The sequence below is a fragment of the Oryzias latipes genome, chromosome 14 (genome assembly GCF_053564925.1).
Source record: "Oryzias latipes strain Hd-rR chromosome 14, Olatipes_Hd-rR_3.1".
Taxonomy (NCBI): Eukaryota; Metazoa; Chordata; class Actinopteri; order Beloniformes; family Adrianichthyidae; genus Oryzias; species Oryzias latipes.
Window position 1 is genome coordinate 15,082,316 of NC_136250.1, and position 18,846 is coordinate 15,101,161.

The window sequence follows — 18,846 nt, forward strand, 5'->3', positions numbered from 1 at the left end:
ACAGCATCAGGCAGGTAGAAAATTATTATAAGGAAGGTCAAATAGTTCTTTAAAATGATTTTAATTATCCAGAGATAATATCTGCAGTAAAACAAACAATTTTTGAAGTTCAATAAATCTAATTTATTGTTTTAGGATCACCCTGAATTAGAATATATCAAAAAATCTAGTTATTTACAAATCAGACTTCATTACCAGCTCAAGCTGCCAGGTTAGAAGTTACAGACTCACAGCAGAGGTATGTCTACATAGAAGTGCTTCCAAACACCACTCAGATCATACCCACGCTGTTCTGCACACATGTTAATATCTGACACACATGGATCCACCTCCTAAAATATAAAACATTAAAAAGCATCAAGCACATAGTGCAATGTTAAGAGGCAACTTCACCCTCACAGCTGGTGCTTCCTACCGTTTTGCTTTCATCCTTAAGTCATCAGTTTATTCAGAGTGTAAAATGCAAAAAAAAAAAAATAATAAAAATCAAAAATGTTTTATAACCTAAAAAAAAAAGCATCTTTAAATATAAACTGTAAACTGAGTTTAAGACCATTTGGAATTTGAGCACTGGCCGTAGTAATTGCACATGCAAACAGCAACTGTCTTCCATTAGTTCAGTCATAAATATATATATCTATACATCTTCAGTAGGACTGCTATTTATCAGCTTCAAGACTGTTAGCAAAAAGCTTTGGTAATACTGGTAAAGGATATATAAAGGATATATCTGGAAATAGGTGAATAATTTATGAAATGATACTGTGAAGACATCCACAGGCTTCAAGAAGTACGTAGATACCCTAAAAACAAATATAGAAATGTCTTTAGCTCATTAAAAAAAAGACTAAATCCCAAATGTCTTCTGCTTCAGACTGGTGCAGTCCAGTTTGGTCAGGAAGTCTCTGTCACCATGACGAATGCCCGTTATAGTGCTGAAGTTGGTCCTGCAACAACATTTGAGGACCTTCTGGATGAGGAGAACTCCTGTGGAAGTCCTGAGCTTAAGGCACCAGAGAGACTTTGCAGATGAGCCCGTGACCTGCATAAAGAAAGAAATAACAAACTCTGGAAAACATGAAGACACAAGGACAAACCTCTGAAATCAGAATCCATGTAACCTCTATGGCTTGCAATCCATCATAACAACTACCGCCTGGTCTCCTTCTGAAAAAACATTTTTACAATAAATCATTTTTATAATATGCAAATGAGTATTTAAAAAATAAAAAAAGGTGTTGAATGTACCCGTTTTCTCCTTTGTGTCATCATCTGTGTTAACTTCAACACCAGGACTGTTCTCTCTGTCTGAGGGGCTGTAAATAAAATATAAAAAAAATATTCAAAACATGTTAAATGGACAAAAAAATATTCATTTTAACATAGTGGGGAAAAAAAAGGATACTAGCATTTTGCCATTCTGCTGGAGGACGGTGTTTGCTTGTTCAGGATCAATGTGCACCAATCTGGTGACAAACGAATGTCCATCTCCCTGACTGAAGACATACAAACAACATATGGCTTGGATTTGGGGCCAGTTTGACTTGTTTGTTTTGTTTTTTTGGAGGAATTTCTTTAACGAATGATTTCCGATGTGTATTGTAGATCTGCTTCACCTTGAGAAAATGGGACAAATCCAGTACTTAGCCTGGTCTCCAAACACCTCCACTACATTCCGCCGAAAGCCGAGAGAGAAGCCGTTTTTGTCTGGACCGTTTGGAAAAACAGGAGCCCTGAAGGCCTCTGCAAAAAAAAACAACAACAAAAAGAAAATAACGCTTCCAGGTGTTTGCTAGTTGAAAATGCTAAGAAATGAAATAAAAGCTAGGTGGGCTTGTGGTCTGTTTTTACCTATAGTTGTCCTGTTCTTTCCTACAAGCCATAAATGGTACCCCAGAAGTGACACAACACTGATGAAGAAAAGTGCGGCCACAAAAAACAGGAACAGAATGTGGAATTTGGCGTGCGAGTCATGCAGTTGTTTCTAAAAAACAGAAAAGTCATAATGTTAGAAGATTGCTCAACAATAAAAATGAAAATAAAACATTTCTTATGCTGCTGCCTTAGAGCAGTACTTCCCTTTAGGACATAAAAGAAACAGGACTGTCATCTCATGATGCAGTCAGCATCATGACTACATTACCAGAAATTTATTACAAATTATCAAAAAAAAAAGCAGATCAGCATGCTATATGAACACATCTGGATTGTTAACTAGGCACAGAAAGAAGAATCTTACGGTCCAGAATTTGATGAAATACTGCATGACTGTTGCACAAATCACAGCGCAATACAGGGCGGCGTAGGTCAGGAACAGGACAAAGAACTTGTAGTTTGAGAATCCTACACAGTTATTCACCCTGATGGAAACAAAACAAGTTTGATTAAATCTCCTGCATTAAGAATATGGAAGTCATTTAAATTTCAAAGCTGTTTTATAATTATAACAACAGTTCTTACCAGGGGCAGTGATGGTCCATTTTCAGGACGCACCTTAACAAACAGAAACATCCTGTCAGAGGTCGAGCTAGAGAAATTAAACTTAAATTATTTTTGTCTACTTTTCTAGGGGGACAAAACTTCTACACATGTTTCTGAATCTCATTTGGCTACTTGGGGGGTGGACTCACATTTCACAGGTGGAGCAGTGATGACAGCGGTCAGGTTTGATCACCTGACAGAAGTCACAATATCGAACAGCTGTAAACAGGAAGGAAGACCAGCAGGGTGAGATGCAGCAGTGGGCATAGAGTTTATTTTGGCTTCATGGTGATGTCAGCTAAGGAGGAACTGCCAACAAACATTGGTCATTGTAGCAGTTTTGGAGATTTAAAAAGTACTTTTAGATAACTGGTTTACATTTAAATTGTAAAGATTACATTAAAGCGGGAGCATTGATGTCTGATGGTTATAGTAAGGGAGTGTACTGTGTCAACAGTGTATGAGGACAGTGTTTAAGTACTGTCTGGCGCCATCTGGTGGTCAAGATGAAAACAGTCACAAATTCTACCAATTTCCTGCAAGTGTATCAGAAAGAATTGTTGTGTCTGAATTCTTTCACTATTCACTACTTAGTGCACTTTATATTGTATTCCCCATTTAATAAAGTGGTCAGAATCTATGATTCTAAAATTCAGGGCACTAGAAATTTCCCAGAAGTCTCTGAGAAAAACTAGTGAGCATCAATGCTCAGTAAATTAGAGAATATAGACCACAATATTGCATTTGAGCGATTTTCTACAAGAAAAAAAAAATATTTTAATTTATGTTTTAAAAATCATCAGAGTTTTGATCTTTAGAACACACTTGCTTCATAAATAGTCTTTGTGCATTTTTAATCTACATTAGGTTTTTACCTCTGGAAATCAGTGATGTCAGTGAGCTGTTACTCACTCATTACAATTTGTCAGAATAACCATTCTTGCTCTGATACCTTTTTTTTTAATGTTCTTGTTAATCCTAAAAAATTTTCATGATATTTTTCTTTAGTGGAAGTTATCAAAGTGAGGACTTCCAACAAGCTCCCTACTGATTGGCGAGAGTGGTTGCCATAGAAACATTGAGTCAGACCAACTCTGACCAATCACTGCTTACTGACGCCGTCTGGCTCCAACCTGTTGGCGTCTATAGCATGAGAAGACTGTATTGACTTTATTTTGTTGGAGCTGGAAGTAAACCATTTCCTATGGGTGACCTCACACTCTCTCAGTCCACTTCTCTTATACAGTCAATGATCAGAAATCTAAACAGTTCCCTGGACTTTCATGATCAGCAGAAACTACAATCAAGCCTCAACTTCATAGTAAAAGAGAAAATATGTTTTTAATATAGAATTCCAACCTTCCCTGCAAAAAGAAGCATATAAGAGAACAGAAAACCAACTATAAAAAAACAGATATTTGAAGGATACTTCATACTTAATGACACAAAGTTATTGCAAAATAAAACATAATAACAATCAGCGGTAACAAAGGTGAAATCTAAAGTTTTAGGACATGTTTCAGTGTCAAGTTTAAAATACTATGTCTGTTGGAGTCCTCCTTTTATCATTTTTATTCAAAGCTAAAACGCCTTGACTGGAGGTGACCATAAGAGCCTTACGGACAACGTTTGCTCAGATGCCAAAACTCAATTACTTAAATAACACATCAGCAACTTTTAATGACTAAACAGAAAAGCCTTGTGATGGGCATGAAAGCATTTCTTTTTTTGTTTTCTTCCTCATAGTTTCATTTAGAAAAATAACCATTTTGTAGAGAGTTTTTAATACACAAATAATCCTACCTTTTGACTGTTCTTTATATAGAAAACCATTTATTTAGGGGTTTTATTCACTGATAGTTTTTAATAGTCTTGTAGAAACTAAGCATGGGGGCAAAATGTTGTGAACCCTGCTTGCCAGGAAATCCATGGAGACAACAAGGTACAACTGAGCCTAATTAACTCCCAGCTAGTTCCATAAACACGACACACACCAGGGCACACTCATTACCAGCAGCTACCTATAAGGTGAAGGACAAAAAAATAACAACACACATGCACTAAGATCTGACTTGATTGAGCCATGATTTACATCCATGAAAAACAGGAATCAAACCATTAGAACTTCCTAATTCCTGACAATAAAGGAATGAAACAGGGCTCCTCTGGAGGATTTTGGTCCACTGGGACCAAGAGGCATCAATTTTACTGAGATCCATACCTCCTCCCGCCGTGCGAGTATACACAGGCAGACTCCTCGCAACTTTTTTCAGAATCTCCTGCTGCACCTCAGCTCGCTGCTCCCTCTCGTACAGCTCCTTCTCTGCACTGGGCAGAGCAAACTGACAGGACAAGACAGGAATCAAGGAAACAGTTTAAATGCATGCAATACTCTATAGCTCTGCTGAAACACGTCAAAAATATGTGAACTTACGGCCACGGAAGGTTTGGCTGGTTTGGACCAGATCGTCTTCCAGTACGACCATATAAACATGGCGAAGAACAAATGAAAGACGACCAAATAGCTGACTGTTGAGAAAACACAACAGATAGAATCAGTGTCTGTAATCATTTAAAAGAAACGTCATGAGGCGTGAATACACTAACTTCGTTCCGCATCCTTTGGGATTGTATCTGTGAACAGAGTGAAAGTAAGAGTGAAGTCATTAGGATGCGTGAATACCCCCACCCCCACCCCCAAATGCCCCCCATTCTCTGACAGCATGCGGCAGCAGCCTGGCACGGCCAGCAGTGGCCCACCCATAAAAAGAGCTTTGTTTCAGCAGCAGGAAGGTCCTGCTCTCAACCATCGCACACGTGCCAGCACTAAAAATATGCATTATAGTTAAAAATAAAAAAAGACCTATATAAGTGAATGAATAAATCTAAATAAATTTTTGGAGGTTTCAATAAATAAATAAAAAAAACACCCACAAACAAGTTTAAATCATTGTAAAGCAGCTTTATAAAATGTATTGTTGATAATCTATGAATTATTCATGCTTTTTTTGAATCTCTTCTTTGATTAATCTCCAAATAATCTAATTTAGTTTGAAGAAGAAAAAAAGAATATTTCTGTCAGTTCATAGTAATCATGGATTAGATATTGGAATCATTGCTCAAATCAACATTTATTCATTTATTACACCTAAAGAAATGTGGAAAAATAATATTTAAAAAATTTAAGATATTTCACCTCTTTTTTACAAGAAAGTCTAATCAAATATTAGGGAGTTCTTTAGAATTTTTTTTAAATAAATGTAAACATCAAATGGCAATTATATTTAGTAATAAACGGAAAAACGTTTCTTTTTACTGACGAATGGCTAATGATTTAATAAATAACTAATAAACCATAATCCCATTTTCCACTAAGAGTTATGAACCATTACTTAATATTTAAACTGACCTGATCTGTTAAACATACGTATGGTTCAGACCCGGACATGATTTTATTGTTTACTCTCAACACCGTAAATCTCAACTGTTTTTCTCAGATTATTTAATGGACGGATTTAATTCTCAATTCCCCTTGACGAACTGTCAAAACGTACAAAACCTCTGAAACAACCCAATACGAGGGGTAAAAAAGGACCAAAAAGACCCCCCAAAAAAGAGTGTACTTACACACACACAGCTCCACGACATACGCGTAGTAGGACCAGCCAATTACCAGATTTATAAACAAAACAGGTGTCCAGTTTAGAGCTCGTTTGCAGCACCGGAACGCGTGAGAGGGCGCCATCTTTAATCCGTGTGGACCTTGCCCGGTCGTGACGTCACGGCACAGCTTTAAAACATTAGCCGAAGAGCCACTAGCATCAAGAGAACTCCCTCCTTCATTGGCCGACATGGGCATGCGGCTTTAATACCAGCTAAATGGATAAAATGCAGCAAACTTAATAGTACTGTTTTGTAACTGCACCTATCTTAATAAGATCAGAAAGCCTACTGAAAAGTCCAAACAAGATATTTCCCTTTGTAATTAATGGAAAAATGATAAAGGGAAATGTCCCTATTTTTCCCACCTGGTTGGGCCTAATAAACTTTAGTCTAGTTTAGCTCGATTGTCTTCCGATTCAGGATGAGGACAGAGACGTTCAGCAAGATAATGTGAAGGTGAGTGTTTTACCAACATAAACTGATCCATATTGAATTCAACAAACAACACCAAGTCATATTTTTAAGTCTAAAAAAAGAGGTATATTTAACCAAAAGTCAAGGTCAGGAGGAAGTGCTAACCAGGAGTGTACCACCAATTTTACCATAACTAATTTTCTTCACCTTATCGGTTTGATTTGAAAATACTTTAATTAATGTAGAATGGATGATCAGTTTATTAAGGCTCTCTTCAAGTCTACTGCAAAACTACATAAGATTTTTTGTTATCTGCTGCTAAAAATAACGCTTCTGCTGAGACTTTGAGAACTTTTACTTTTTATTGTATAGCCCAGATGTTTGGGAAACATTATTGCTTCACATTAGAAAGTATAAGTTTTGTGAATTATGAATTTTTTTCAGCAATTTATTACTCTATAATTGCAGAGTTGAGCAGGTTTAAAAAGCATTCATTTGATTTCAGGATTGGCTTCTACAGAAAATGATCATTTGGCCTTTTTTTATTCAAAGTATTCTGACTTTAACATCATAATTCTGCCTTCTTTCTCTTCGAGTATTTTGGGGGGAAATAACATTTCTGAGATTTTGGTCAGAATTCTGGGGAAGAAAAGTTTGTGAAGTTTGAGATTAAATAATTCAAATTTACAATTCTAACTTGTATTTCAGAATTCAGCCCCCCCCCCAAAAACTTCTGATGTAAGTGTGGAAGAGCCCTTTAAGGATTGATAAATTGAAATGATAGACGTGTGCAAAGTGTTTTTAAGGCATTCTCAACTCTTAACACAATTAAAACATAGCTATAAAGTCAGAAATGGCAATTGCTAAAAGGTTTAACTAATCTGACTTAATCTACAAGGCAGCAAACCACAGTTAGCAAGTGTCAGTCTTTGTTTGTGTTATAAAATAAAATAGTGACAAAGTAAAATAGTAATCCCTGAAACAGAAATCGATGCTTTGGCTTTTTTAACTTTTGAAAGGGAAATATTTAAAAAAGAAAGTCATGAAAGAAAAGACAAATGACATCCAAACTAAACTTTATTGTAATAATATTAAGCCTTATTTTTCTTCAACAATAACCTATGTACATTATATCTCACCTTGAAATGCTAAATAACCCCATTTGTACATCGTATTTCTAACAAAAGCAATCAGATATTGACGAGATTATGCAACATAATTTAAGAGATTAAGATCAGCAAAATGCTTATTGAACAGGTCTTCTGTCTGTGGAAGACACTTTAGGTGAAGAACGTGATCTCTTTTTGTGTGCGGAGGTAGGGGAGGAAGGCCGAAAGGCAGTGCTGGTGGGGGAGTCCGGAGGCGTTGAGTTTGCTCTGGTGGGGCTGCTGCTGGGGGAGCCACGAGGTGATGAGTACGGAGAGAGCGCCTGGAGCATGCGGCCGCTTCGCTCCTGTATTACATGCTGAAATCAGAGGAAGAGTAGCTTCACACAATGTTTGTTGCACATAATATATTATATTATGGCCCACATTTCCTGTGTTTGTTTTCAGTTATGACCCGTGAAGATGTCTTTTTATAATTAAAGCTCAGAGTAGACAGGTTCTTTAAATCACTGTTTCTTTTAAGTATGTCAACTGAAAATTAATTATGGGGGTTTCTGCATGAAATTTTATCTGATCTGTCGTACCAAAACAATAACTTGTCACTTCAAAAATATGTTGACTTCAAATGTTAACAAACTTCCTCTCAATTGGGTACTTAATGTATTTTGCAGACAAGAGAATATAAAAGTAAAGCACACCCATGCTCCATCTGGACCAAAAAGTTCCAGGAAATTGCCGATGAATTCTCGTGACTTCTCCTCCCATTTGTGAATTAGGTCCTGGCTCTTCTCCTCCACCCTGTTGACAAAATGTTTCGACTTTTCCTCAACAGTTCGGACCGTCTCCTTCATCTTGTCCACTTGGTTCTGGAGTCGATACGTATTCTCCTGTGAAGACAGGGAAACCCCATTGTTTTTCTTTCTTTTTTTTTTGACAGCTTGTCTCTAAGTTTCATTTTTCTCACCTTGATGAACCCAACATTGAGCTCCCTGGCTGTGTAGCCTCTTTGCAGGTTTCGCCTGACATAGATGTCATAATCTCGGACGATGCGAGTGATCAGATCAGACGTAGAGATGCCTTCTGTCCTCTCAGTGGCAACAAACATTCCTTTTATAAAAATTAAAAATCAGAGAGTACCTGTGATAGAAGCAGCACCATCAAAAAGGGTTTGTTTGAATCCCCACCTGCTTCCTTGATGTGCTTATAAACGTCTTCTGATCCAGCAGAGGTGTATGGTATGTCATCATGGGCCACAAAGTCAATCTGTGGGCGTAGAGGGAGACTTTAAAAAACACTGATGTCTTTGTGTTTGTCGTATTTGAGATCTCAGCATCGGTTGACCTTGTGTTTCTTGAGAAACTCTGGGGTGAGGGTCCAAGGGGCGTCTCGCACCACCTCATCAACGTATCGGCAGTGCCTGAGGGCGTCGTAGCGTTCTTCTTCTGTCATCACCGTGTAGCCCTTTAACTTATGTGTAAGCTCATCACTGCACACTGGTGACACATACATTGTTTTTTTATTCAAACTTAAACAAGAACATCTGGAAAATGTATCGAGAGGTTTAGATTTTTTTTTTTCGTTGACTCATGGACATCACGTGGATCTCTACTTTTACAGTGGATCGTGGTGTTTCTGGGAGACTACATAAGATTGTTGGTGTTTAGATTATGTCACCTCCAACTATCAGGTGGGTGTTGGGGAACACGTTTTTGGCCTGCATCAGAGCTCGAGCGTGTCCCGAGTGGAAAAGATCAAATATTCCATCAGCGTAGACTCTCACTGGGCGATTAGCTATAAAATGAACAACATGGAATCACAATATTGTGATGGTCAGATCAAAATAGATTTGTGCTATCAGCCTGCCATAAAGTTCAACACATTCTTGAGAAGAGAGATTTTGATCATATAAAACCCCTTATCAATCATTATCCAGCTATAAACCATTACGTAATCTATACCATGTTACCTCTTCTTTTTAGCTGGTATCAGCTGATACTAGACACCAGACACGTAGCTACATACTGTTGATTAGCAATGAAAATGAAGATGTTGAAAAGCTCTACCTGGTGTTCCCTTCCGTGCTTGAGTAATTGTCAGTTTTTCATGGGGAACCTCGGACTTGAAGCCTGTTGGCTTAGCGTAGACCGCTGGCTCCCGCAGAGCCTGTACATAAGAATAGAAGGCGGACACAAAATTTCCAAAAAAGTTATTATCCTGCTCTGCATTTATTCAGGAAACACTTAAATTTAGCATCCTGCATAAATACAAAATACAAGCCTGCTCCCCTAGTGGGAGAAACTGCAAACTGTCTTATCTTGGAGATAACCTTAAGAAATTACTTGCTTTTTTTTAAAGATCTTCTAGTAGTTTTCTCCAAAAATTGTTACAGAACGGTACATTAATACTCTAAGTACCAACTGTTTTGTTTTGAACCCAAGTTTTATAGAATTTGAGAAAATGAAAAAAAAACTTACTTGGTTTTTAGATTAAATACAACATTTGTTTTGATCACACTGCTAAAAAACCACAGAACATTTTTTAACATATGAGGCAACTTGTACGTCTTTATGGCACGGACTTTGTATTATGAACGACTGCGTTGTACGTTTTCCCTTGAACTCATCTGATCCACAAGTCTTTGGTGCATCAGTTGTGGATTTTTAATATATAAAATAAGTACGACAAAATAAAATAAAAATTTCTTTTTTTTCCACAGCTATTCAAAACATAATTGCACACAATTGTGGTGAACTCTGTTACCTAAAATAAATAGTTTATTAATGCAATGGTTAAATGAGTTTTGCTGCATTTTTTACAAAATGTTTCAAAAAATGTCTGGCCCAGTGAAATTAAATTCCTGGCATGCAAGAGTATACTCCATGTTTGCTTTTGTTTAGTTTCAATGGTTTCCCTCTATGTGACAATCATTTAAGATGCTACGGCTACATTTCCTAATGATTAACCTACCCTCTGAGTGTGTCCTCTTCGGTTGGGTGCATTCTGTAGCTGTTGAGCATTGTTCCCTCTGCTTCGCCTCCTTCTCGCCATTCTGAACACTGCGGTGACAGCTGACTGTCGCTCTGAACTTCACCTGCCACTCCTTTCCTAACCTGCGAGCAGAAAGGCTTTCTTAACATGGACTTCTTTTCAAATTAGAGCCCACCTCCTCCCCCAACCTATGTGACCCTGGTGACTGGATGTCCATGGGCAAAGTTCAAGCCACGCTAAATGTCTGCAGAAATACAGATTGCAATCAATAATGAGCTTTAAGAGAATTGCTGCTTTATGGTGTGTGTGGATCAATTGAAGAGTGAGAAAAAAATTTAAATCATTTTTGTAGGCAAATGTTTAAAAAATAAATAAAGTTAGGGAGCATTCAGATTTTATTTAAAAATGGTGAGTAACATTGAATGCTGAGGAAAGACAAATATAAAGAGCTCTAAAGCTTGTGGAGCAACAAAGACAAATTATTCTTGCGGTTGATGAAAGTTTCCCTTTAGTACCAGAAATACATTTTGCAATACACAAAAGAACAACATAAATCTTTTGTAATTATTAAAGCATTCATGTTTTAAAACTATATGCTGCTAGTTTAAAATAGCAGAGCAGTTGAATGACTTGGTTGTACTATTAGGAGTCTTGAGTTTAATTTTCACCATTACAAACAATCAAACTTATAAAGTATTCACAACTGCCCTTATGGGTGGATACAGGCTGTCTATTGGAACAAAAATTGGGCAAACCCATGCTGTGGATGCAGATGACCAGCACAAAAAAATCAATGTCATATAGACCACTATCCTACGGGCATACTGCAGGTGACAGGTCATGCTAAACACTCGAACAACACAAAAGGGTAAATAAGGGTGAAGTAGGTGAGACTCAGGCATTTTGTGTAGATTTTTCACATTTTCACCCCCCCAAATCCTCCGGATCAGGGGTTCTCAAAGTGTGGCCCGGGGGCCAATGGCGGCCCGTGGGAAGGTTTTTGTGGCCCTCAATAAAAGAGAGCCAGAGCAGGTTTCTTTTGAGGAAAAATGTTACAAGTAGGTAAATGCAATGCTCAAATCATATGTTACAAATCATAAAAACTATGACAAATTTACTGTCAAGGAGCGCAACAATAAGCTCCAACGACTACATCGAGACTGTGCTGCACAGCACGTAATGTTTACAAAAATAGCTAAATCCAGTGAAGCTGTGAGAGACGCTAGCTAGTTTATAAAAAGAATGTATGCTGAAAGTAGCTTACATTGTTTGTCCAGAGCAAAAGAAATAGTTTGAAAAAATAAGTCAGTCCAACGATACAATTACTAGAGGAGTAGAAGATCTGGGCAGGAACCTCCGACAGCATCTGGGAAACATCTGGAGGGCCTGGTTAACCTTATAAATGACACTTGGTCATTAAAGTGATTAAAAACAACTTTTTCTGTTTATTCATTTTTTTTCACCAAAATTGGCCCCCAGTCTGAGCAAGGGGCCCGTTATTGCTCATTAAGTGATAAGTGCATGTTAAGGGCGTCCTGCGGGAACCTGCACATTCTTTGCGCGCAGCATTTGCACATGGTCAGAGTGTGCAGGTACGTGCACCTTACTAATGTCAAGAGTGCAGTATGAGGACAGCATCAACCATAAGTCATAAGTGTGCGTGCATCTTACATTAGCCTTACAAATATTTCACGATACTCCCACCTCACGCCCAACAATGATACGTTCCATTTTTCATGATGTCCGTTGAGGTGGCGGTATGAGCCTCAAGAGAACTGAATGATAAACCTGCGCTCCCCTTAAGATGTGGCTTCTCTTCTCTATGACCCTCCATGGGCCAGGACAACCTGAAGATCCACAGCGCATTCGTACTGGTCAACCCCCACATGGACGCACGTAACTAAGGCTTAAACTGATACGCCTTTATCAGATACATTAGTCTTTGCAGTCTCTTTTTTTACAACTGCAGATCACAGTGTGATCTTTGCAGATTGCCGAGTTGCCTCTGAGGTCTCATCATATGTCAGGAAACTTCATACACAATTACTAAATGACTTGCAATGATTTGATGGATAAACAAAAGGTTTCAATTCAGTGCTTCTAAAATTAAACTGTTTAAAATGAATCATACCTGTATAAGTTATTTCAATAGGCCTTCTCAATTGTTGTCAAGAAGTTTTAAGGACCCACACTGGATGAAGCTCATTGCGCCCCCTGGGAAACAAACCCTGGTTTCCCTTTAGTAATTTATGCTGACAAAATAGAACCATAGACAAATTATAGTCAATTTACAGAATTTAGCTCAATTTAAATACATCATGGAGTTCGTGTTATGATTAACAATTAATTTAAATGAATTCACCTTGAAGTTTTTTCCACTTTTAGATGTTCAGGTCATTTCTGAGTATAGAGAACTTTTCAGTGGAGCTGACTCAGTTCTTCAGAAAGAGGATGTGTGCTGTCAGTCAGCCGTTTTTGCTTTGTTGTGTCCTAAAACTAAATGATTTGTGTTATTTTTACTATCAACTATATCCCATTCTAATTAAAACCGTTTGCTGCAAAATAAATATGTGATTTAACATTGAGCCCTTGCAAGAACAAATCTCAGCACCAGCTGCAAAAGCCTTTGGTTGGACTATTTATTCCTATTTAAATTCTGTTTTAAAATTCTAAAGTAACTTATAAATACTGTGCAAGTTGTACATAAAATGTTTAAAAAAATTTTAAAGGAAAAATTCCTTCGAATAGTTGTTACTTGTCTGGATAAATCTCTTTTCCCTGCAACATTCTTGAGTTATTCTTGATTTTCAATTCATACTTAACTGAGGATTTAACAAACACTGATGGGTTTGAGAATTCCTTAAATTAGAGACACAATACAATGTGCAACCATCACATAAATAACTGGTTTAAGTCCTGGGAAACAGGACCCACACATTAGGGACTTTTACCTGTGAACACACTAACCTGGGGTGAGGGGCGTGGTTATCCTTGTGCTAGCATGCAGGGCGGGAGCTTTTTTTCTTTTTAACTATTTCTCCTCTCACTTCCTGAATTGAGTGCTTCTCACATATATGGAAATACCAGCAGAGTTTAATCTGTGGACTTTTGTCACAACAATCCAAGGATAGCCCTTCACATAGAAGGTAAGTCTGATAACAGAGAAGGCGTTTAAAACCCTAACAATTAGAAAAATTATTGGTAAGAATTTGGTAAACATAACTGAAGAAGGAACCTGTTTGAGACTGACGATGAAACTTTAACAAATAAACAGTAAACTCTTGGTTCCATTTTACTCCATTGTTTCAATAAGGTGGGGCAAGTGAAAAACAGATTTTAGGTTCGTCTCTTGCCTAATCTAGGCTGTAAATGATCAATTTCTCTCATTCATAAATCATGATTAATTTCGTCGTACTCATGGTTAATAAGTAACCGAGTTGTTTTCTTTCTTTTTGTCTTGTACTGTTAAATTCTGCCCTTCACAGAAATGAAAATGACCATCTTTTGCTTCTTAGGATTCCCTTTAGTTGTTTTAAGTTGAAGGTCAAATTATGTTTTTATTTTTATGGTACAATTTTGAACTTGTCAACATGTTCCACAGTCTACAAAAAACCTGTAGGGGTGAATCATGTGGCAGTACCTGGCAGTCGCGTTGCTGATTTCAGTTCAGATAAACAAAGGTACGTAACTAAAGCACAGCACACAGGAATGTAAATGTGTCATTAATTTTTGCTAACGTTACCGCAGATAGCAAATAGTCACAATGTGTGAGTGTGAGTCACAGTGGTATGCTATTTGGATAATCAAAAATACCCAGTGACTTCTGACAGTAAGCTGATCACAAGAGAAGTGTACAGACAACCACAACCACAGAGCTGGAATGATTTTAGAAAAATGCACACAGAAGCCAAACGGCCATCAGTATGGTTACGCAGACCTCTCAGTTGCTGTGTGATAAGACCGTCCGCAATAAATACTTAAATGCAATGTGACTGCTGTTGTGCAAGGCAGCATCTCCACATGTCACTGCACGTCATGAGTGAACAGGAGGGGAAGGAACACAAACTGTGCATTTTATATTTTCACAAAATTAATTATTTTTTCTTATTAAAATCTCCTGTAACTTTGTGCTACATGTTAGTCATATAAATTACACATTTGGTTGTATTATTGTAATCCTGGTATATTTGTGCTGTGTAATATGTCTTTTGCTAAATGAACTATCTCCAGCTTTTGCACCATACATGGGTCAATCTCCTTCATACTAATCATTAGAAAGAAAAAAAGAACTAAACCACTGGCTTTTCTGATGAAAATATTGGTGATTTGGGTTTTTTGGATGCACCCTCAGTTGCATGAAACAGCTTTGAAGGTTTCAGCAATGCACAAGTTAAATTGTAAATGACTTTGCTCTGAATCTGATTTTCTTTCCATCATCTGTAGCTCAGACGTGCGACTCGTTCAAATCCCTGACCATTCTGCACACAATTCACGGCACTAATGTAAAAGTTCGGCTGTTGCTCTACACCAGGATAGATGGCGACTGTGGTTCCCTCCTGTCCCACACAAACCTGTCGGCACATCCTCAGCTCAACCTCTCACGGCCCACTGCCTTTGTTATTCATGGATATCGGCCCAGTGGCTCTCGGCCAGCATGGCTGAACCAAATCATAGAACTGCTGCTGGCGAGGAGCAACATTAATCTTGTAGTAGTGGACTGGAACCACGGCGCTGGTACGGTGAATTACTTGGCAGCAGTGAAGAACACGCAGAAAGTTGCAGAAAACCTTACAGCTTTCATTAACGTAATGCAGGTATGAAAAATATCCATTACTTCTAAAATTGATTTGCTGTTTTTTATAAGGACATGTCAGAAAAAGGATCATGGGTGATATAATCTGCTGTTGACATTCTCAGGACCACGGTGCCAATTTAAGCTCCATCCACTTGATCGGCGTCAGTCTTGGTGCTCATATATCAGGCTTTGTTGGTGCTAACTTTCATGGGCAGATTGGAAGAATTACAGGTAAGAGTCATGTTTGGGCATGATTCCACAACACTTTAACTTTGTATCAGTAACCACATGCACCAGAAGTCAGAATCTTGTTTATCTGGCATTGCAGATCAAACATTTCACTTGCTGCATGAAATGAAATGGAGCAGATGCATGCTTTTCCTGCATTTTTTTACGTATTAAGGTCCCACTCCAGTCATCTTTTGATCTATTGTAAAAGCTTTACCAGTGGTCTTTTAATTATGGTTATGCCGTTTTTAGCCAAAATCCAAAAACCTGAGTCTATTTCTAGGAAATATTTTCTGCAGGGCAGTAGGAGTTCAACAGAAATTGCAGCTAAGTTGTGGCCGTGACTGTGACGTTGATTAAGCCTCCACTGATATCCCATCATCCCTTTGTTTACACTCTCTCGGATTTGGAAATGATTTATTTCAATTATAGCAGAAATAAAACAAAAACAAGACAAACAGAAATGTAGATATATTAAAGGATATGTCTTCTGTTAGCCAATGCCAGGTTTTTCCTAAAGTTTATCAATGTGATGCTTGCAGGGCTTGATGCTGCTGGACCCACGTTCACTGGTCTTTTACCAGAGGAGCGGCTGGACCCTACAGATGCACAATTTGTAGATGTGCTTCACACAGACATAGATTGTAAAATTCCTTCTTTTTTTTTGCTTAAAACATATATGTTTAACCATATTTTTGTTGCTTTAAAGTTTTTGTTATTGTGTTTTTAGCCTTAGGCTTCAGAGAAACTTTAGGTCACATTGACTTTTATGCTAATGGAGGAGCAGATCAGCCTAACTGCCCCAAGACCATCTTCTCTGGTGAGGTGGATAGGCTTGAGTTACAAGTTACCACATAAAGAGCTGACGTTACTTCTGTTCCACCATTTCATAGTGATTATTTCCTTTTACAGGAGAATACTACTTCAAATGTGATCATCAAAGATCGGTGAATCTTTTCATGGACACTATAAATGGAACCTGTTCCAGCAGGGTCTACCCCTGCCTCTCCTATAAAGACTATCTGGATGGGAAATGTTTAAAATGTGACGGTTTTGGCAACATGGGGTGTCCTCTTTTTGGTAAGTGGTTTAAAAACAACATACTTTGTTAATTTGCTTATTTTTATTTGTAAAAAAAAAAAAACATAAAACAAACTTTTTTAATGTGTGTACCGGTAAAACAAAAGTTCTCTTTGATTGTGATGTACTTTTTTTTTTTAAGTTCCAAACCCATAAGTATTTTAAAGTAATCAGTTGGATTAATTTGTTATTTTGTGTCCAAATATCTCATTTTAACATTATATTTGCATGTTTATTTGTGTTTTACCCGATTCCAGGTTATGATTCCATAAAGTGGAAAGATTATTTACCACAACCTAATCATGCAAAATATTACTTCTCAACAAACGGAGGGTCACCATACTGCAGTAAGTTCTGAAAAAGAGCTTCATTTCAATTTACCTGAAATCTGTTTTCATTCAAAGTAACTCAAGGTGATCATCTCAATCCTGATTTTGGCTGTGCTGTCATCTAGTGGTGACTTGTTTTCTTTTTTTTTGTAGCATAAAAAGAATATCTTTATGTTAATCTGACAAAGAAATAAAGTTAAACTATTGTTTCCTATCAGTTGGACACAAGGAGAGCTTTTGCCAGACAAAATAGTCATAACTTCACATTAATTCTTTAAAAGTAGAGTTTTCGTGTAGAATATTCAAACAAGTAAACGTGTGCTTCAGTTTAATGTTTCTAGTTTATTATAGCACATTGAAAACCATAAATGATTTTATTTTTTTTAAGAACTGCCATAACTTCTAAATTGTATGATTTTTATAAAAACATGTGTGCACATCAGTTGCCATAACGTGGAATTGCATAAATGGGCCACCTCTCACAATACATTTTCTATGAGAAGAAACAATAAACTTGAATGTTCTCTCTATTTCAGAGACAAACTTTAAGGTAGATGTAATTGTCTGGAACACGGAAACACAGATGGGGTACATTACTGTCAAACTGTATGGTGACAGTGAAGAAGCAGTGGCCATCATTAAGCAGTAAGTTCACTTACATGAAGGGTTTTTTAAGGTCTGTTCCTATGGTTTTTTTTATTTTTTGTTTGTTTTAACCAGTAAAACACTAGAGTTCAAGAAGTACAAAGAGACTACACTGTTGGCTGGGTTTGACCGAGACATTTCATCATTGAAGAAAGTGTCTGTTAAGTTCCACACTGGTAAATCTCTCCAGCCCAAACATAAACTCCGGATCCTGAGACTCCGCCTCACACCCCTGGATCGCACAGAGAAGTATGTGGCGCATGGCGATTTGAACTCCACTCATAGCGTTCCTGTTTTGGATCTTGTGAGTGTGACTCTGAACATTTTTTTTATCTCTTTCAGGCCTCTGTGTCGATATGATATTCTTCTGGATGAGGACAAAGAGGTGAGCTTCATGCCTGTTCAATGTGGAGATGCTACATTCTGATTGAGCTCATCTCTTCGCCGATGTCAAAACTGAGAAGTGCAGGGCTCCACATTCAAAAGAAGAGCCTCTGGCATTTTACACGAATGATCCCCATTTCTGCAAAGTGAATGTATATAATGTAAATACCTTTTTTAAAGGAAAAAAATGTTGTAAATACACTCAGCAGTCACTTTACCAGTTCTTTGTAGTCCTTTGCAAAAAGCAAGTCCAATCAATCATGGCGGAATCTCTTCCACTCTACACTTAAAAACACCCTAGCTGGAAAAAAGTTCTGGGTCCAAATCTTCATGCTTCACTTCCCTCCAAGCACTCCTCCAATTCAAAACATGCTTGATTAATTTAAAAAAAACACAAATATTTTATGGAATGACCACCTCTTCAAATCTTAAATTGATGATCGATTATAACATTGAATGAAGGTATCGTCTGTGTGTGTGGCGCACTCATCAGAAAGGGATCAGGAAGTTTCATATGTGTCCTGCACACCACACTAAGTGTTCCCTAAAGCCTATGCAAATGAGCACTTAGCATTTTCATAGACATATAATGTAAAGACCCAGACAGAATGGCATGTGTGTTAACTGAGGGGCCGAGTGTCTAGTTGATATGTACAGATGATAAATGTGTGGGTTTTGTTACAGGATGTTGCTTTGCAGAGTTTCCTCAAAATAAAAACAATTCAGACTCAAG

The 18,846-nt window shown here is 37.6% G+C and overlaps 3 protein-coding genes across 4 annotated transcripts; 1 reads left to right on the forward strand and 2 right to left on the reverse strand.

Moving 5' to 3' along the window:
• Positions 1-99: 99 nt before the first annotated feature.
• On the reverse strand, positions 100-6,275 carry zdhhc20a (zinc finger DHHC-type palmitoyltransferase 20a). Its single transcript, XM_011483482.4, has 13 exons — positions 6,109-6,275; positions 5,089-5,115; positions 4,916-5,010; positions 4,703-4,823; positions 2,631-2,700; positions 2,461-2,493; positions 2,240-2,360; positions 1,852-1,984; positions 1,617-1,743; positions 1,410-1,496; positions 1,249-1,316; positions 1,122-1,167; positions 100-1,042 (listed from the first exon to the last, which is right to left on the reverse strand). Exons 1-12 carry the CDS (start codon positions 6,224-6,226, stop codon positions 1,124-1,126), a joined length of 1,044 nt encoding a protein of 347 aa, XP_011481784.1. The 5' UTR covers positions 6,227-6,275; the 3' UTR covers positions 100-1,042; positions 1,122-1,123.
• lipia (lipase, member Ia) lies at positions 6,191-18,845 on the forward strand. Of its 2 annotated transcripts, none has more exons than XM_011483480.4 (11): positions 6,191-6,600; positions 14,254-14,332; positions 15,096-15,466; positions 15,570-15,678; positions 16,218-16,319; positions 16,406-16,495; positions 16,588-16,755; positions 17,013-17,102; positions 17,621-17,729; positions 17,805-17,978; positions 18,072-18,845. In XM_011483480.4, the coding sequence occupies exons 2-11, from the start codon at positions 14,281-14,283 to the stop codon at positions 18,154-18,156; spliced, it is 1,350 nt and encodes a 449-aa protein (XP_011481782.1). In that variant the 5' UTR covers positions 6,191-6,600; positions 14,254-14,280; the 3' UTR covers positions 18,157-18,845. The 2 variants fall into 2 exon arrangements, with proteins under 2 accessions (XP_011481782.1, XP_004076472.1); XM_004076424.5 differs by lacking the exon at positions 6,191-6,600 and adding an exon at positions 13,621-13,798.
• pcyt1bb (phosphate cytidylyltransferase 1B, choline b) lies at positions 7,618-10,815 on the reverse strand. The gene is made up of 8 exons (XM_023962174.2): positions 10,632-10,815; positions 9,728-9,827; positions 9,339-9,455; positions 9,006-9,157; positions 8,849-8,927; positions 8,629-8,771; positions 8,363-8,551; positions 7,618-8,023 (listed from the first exon to the last, which is right to left on the reverse strand). The coding sequence occupies exons 1-8, from the start codon at positions 10,710-10,712 to the stop codon at positions 7,805-7,807; spliced, it is 1,080 nt and encodes a 359-aa protein (XP_023817942.1). The 5' UTR covers positions 10,713-10,815; the 3' UTR covers positions 7,618-7,804.
• Position 18,846: the final 1 nt, after the last annotated feature.

Bases quoted from the DNA above. Each gene is read 5' to 3' on its own strand.
- zdhhc20a (XM_011483482.4), bottom strand. From the start codon at position 6,226: ATGGCGCCCTCTCACGCGTTCCGGTGCTGCAAACGAGCTCTAAACTGG. The intron at 1,985-2,239 runs GTAAGATTCTTC...TCTGTTTTTTAG, and splicing joins ATTTCATCAAATTCTGGACC to AAACAACTGCATGACTCGCA. The intron at 1,168-1,248 runs GTACATTCAACA...ATGTTTTTTCAG, and splicing joins TGACACAAAGGAGAAAACGG to AAGGAGACCAGGCGGTAGTT.
- pcyt1bb (XM_023962174.2), bottom strand. From the start codon at position 10,712: ATGGCGAGAAGGAGGCGAAGCAGAGGGAACAATGCTCAACAGCTACAG. The intron at 9,158-9,338 runs GTGACATAATCT...ATGTGTCACCAG, and splicing joins CACCCACCTGATAGTTGGAG to TGTGCAGTGATGAGCTTACA. The intron at 8,552-8,628 runs GTGAGAAAAATG...CTGTCTTCACAG, and splicing joins TCAATGTTGGGTTCATCAAG to GAGAATACGTATCGACTCCA.
- lipia (XM_011483480.4), top strand. From the start codon at position 14,281: ATGTGGCAGTACCTGGCAGTCGCGTTGCTGATTTCAGTTCAGATAAAC. The intron at 15,467-15,569 runs GTATGAAAAATA...TGACATTCTCAG, and splicing joins CTTTCATTAACGTAATGCAG to GACCACGGTGCCAATTTAAG. The intron at 15,679-16,217 runs GTAAGAGTCATG...TGATGCTTGCAG, and splicing joins GCAGATTGGAAGAATTACAG to GGCTTGATGCTGCTGGACCC.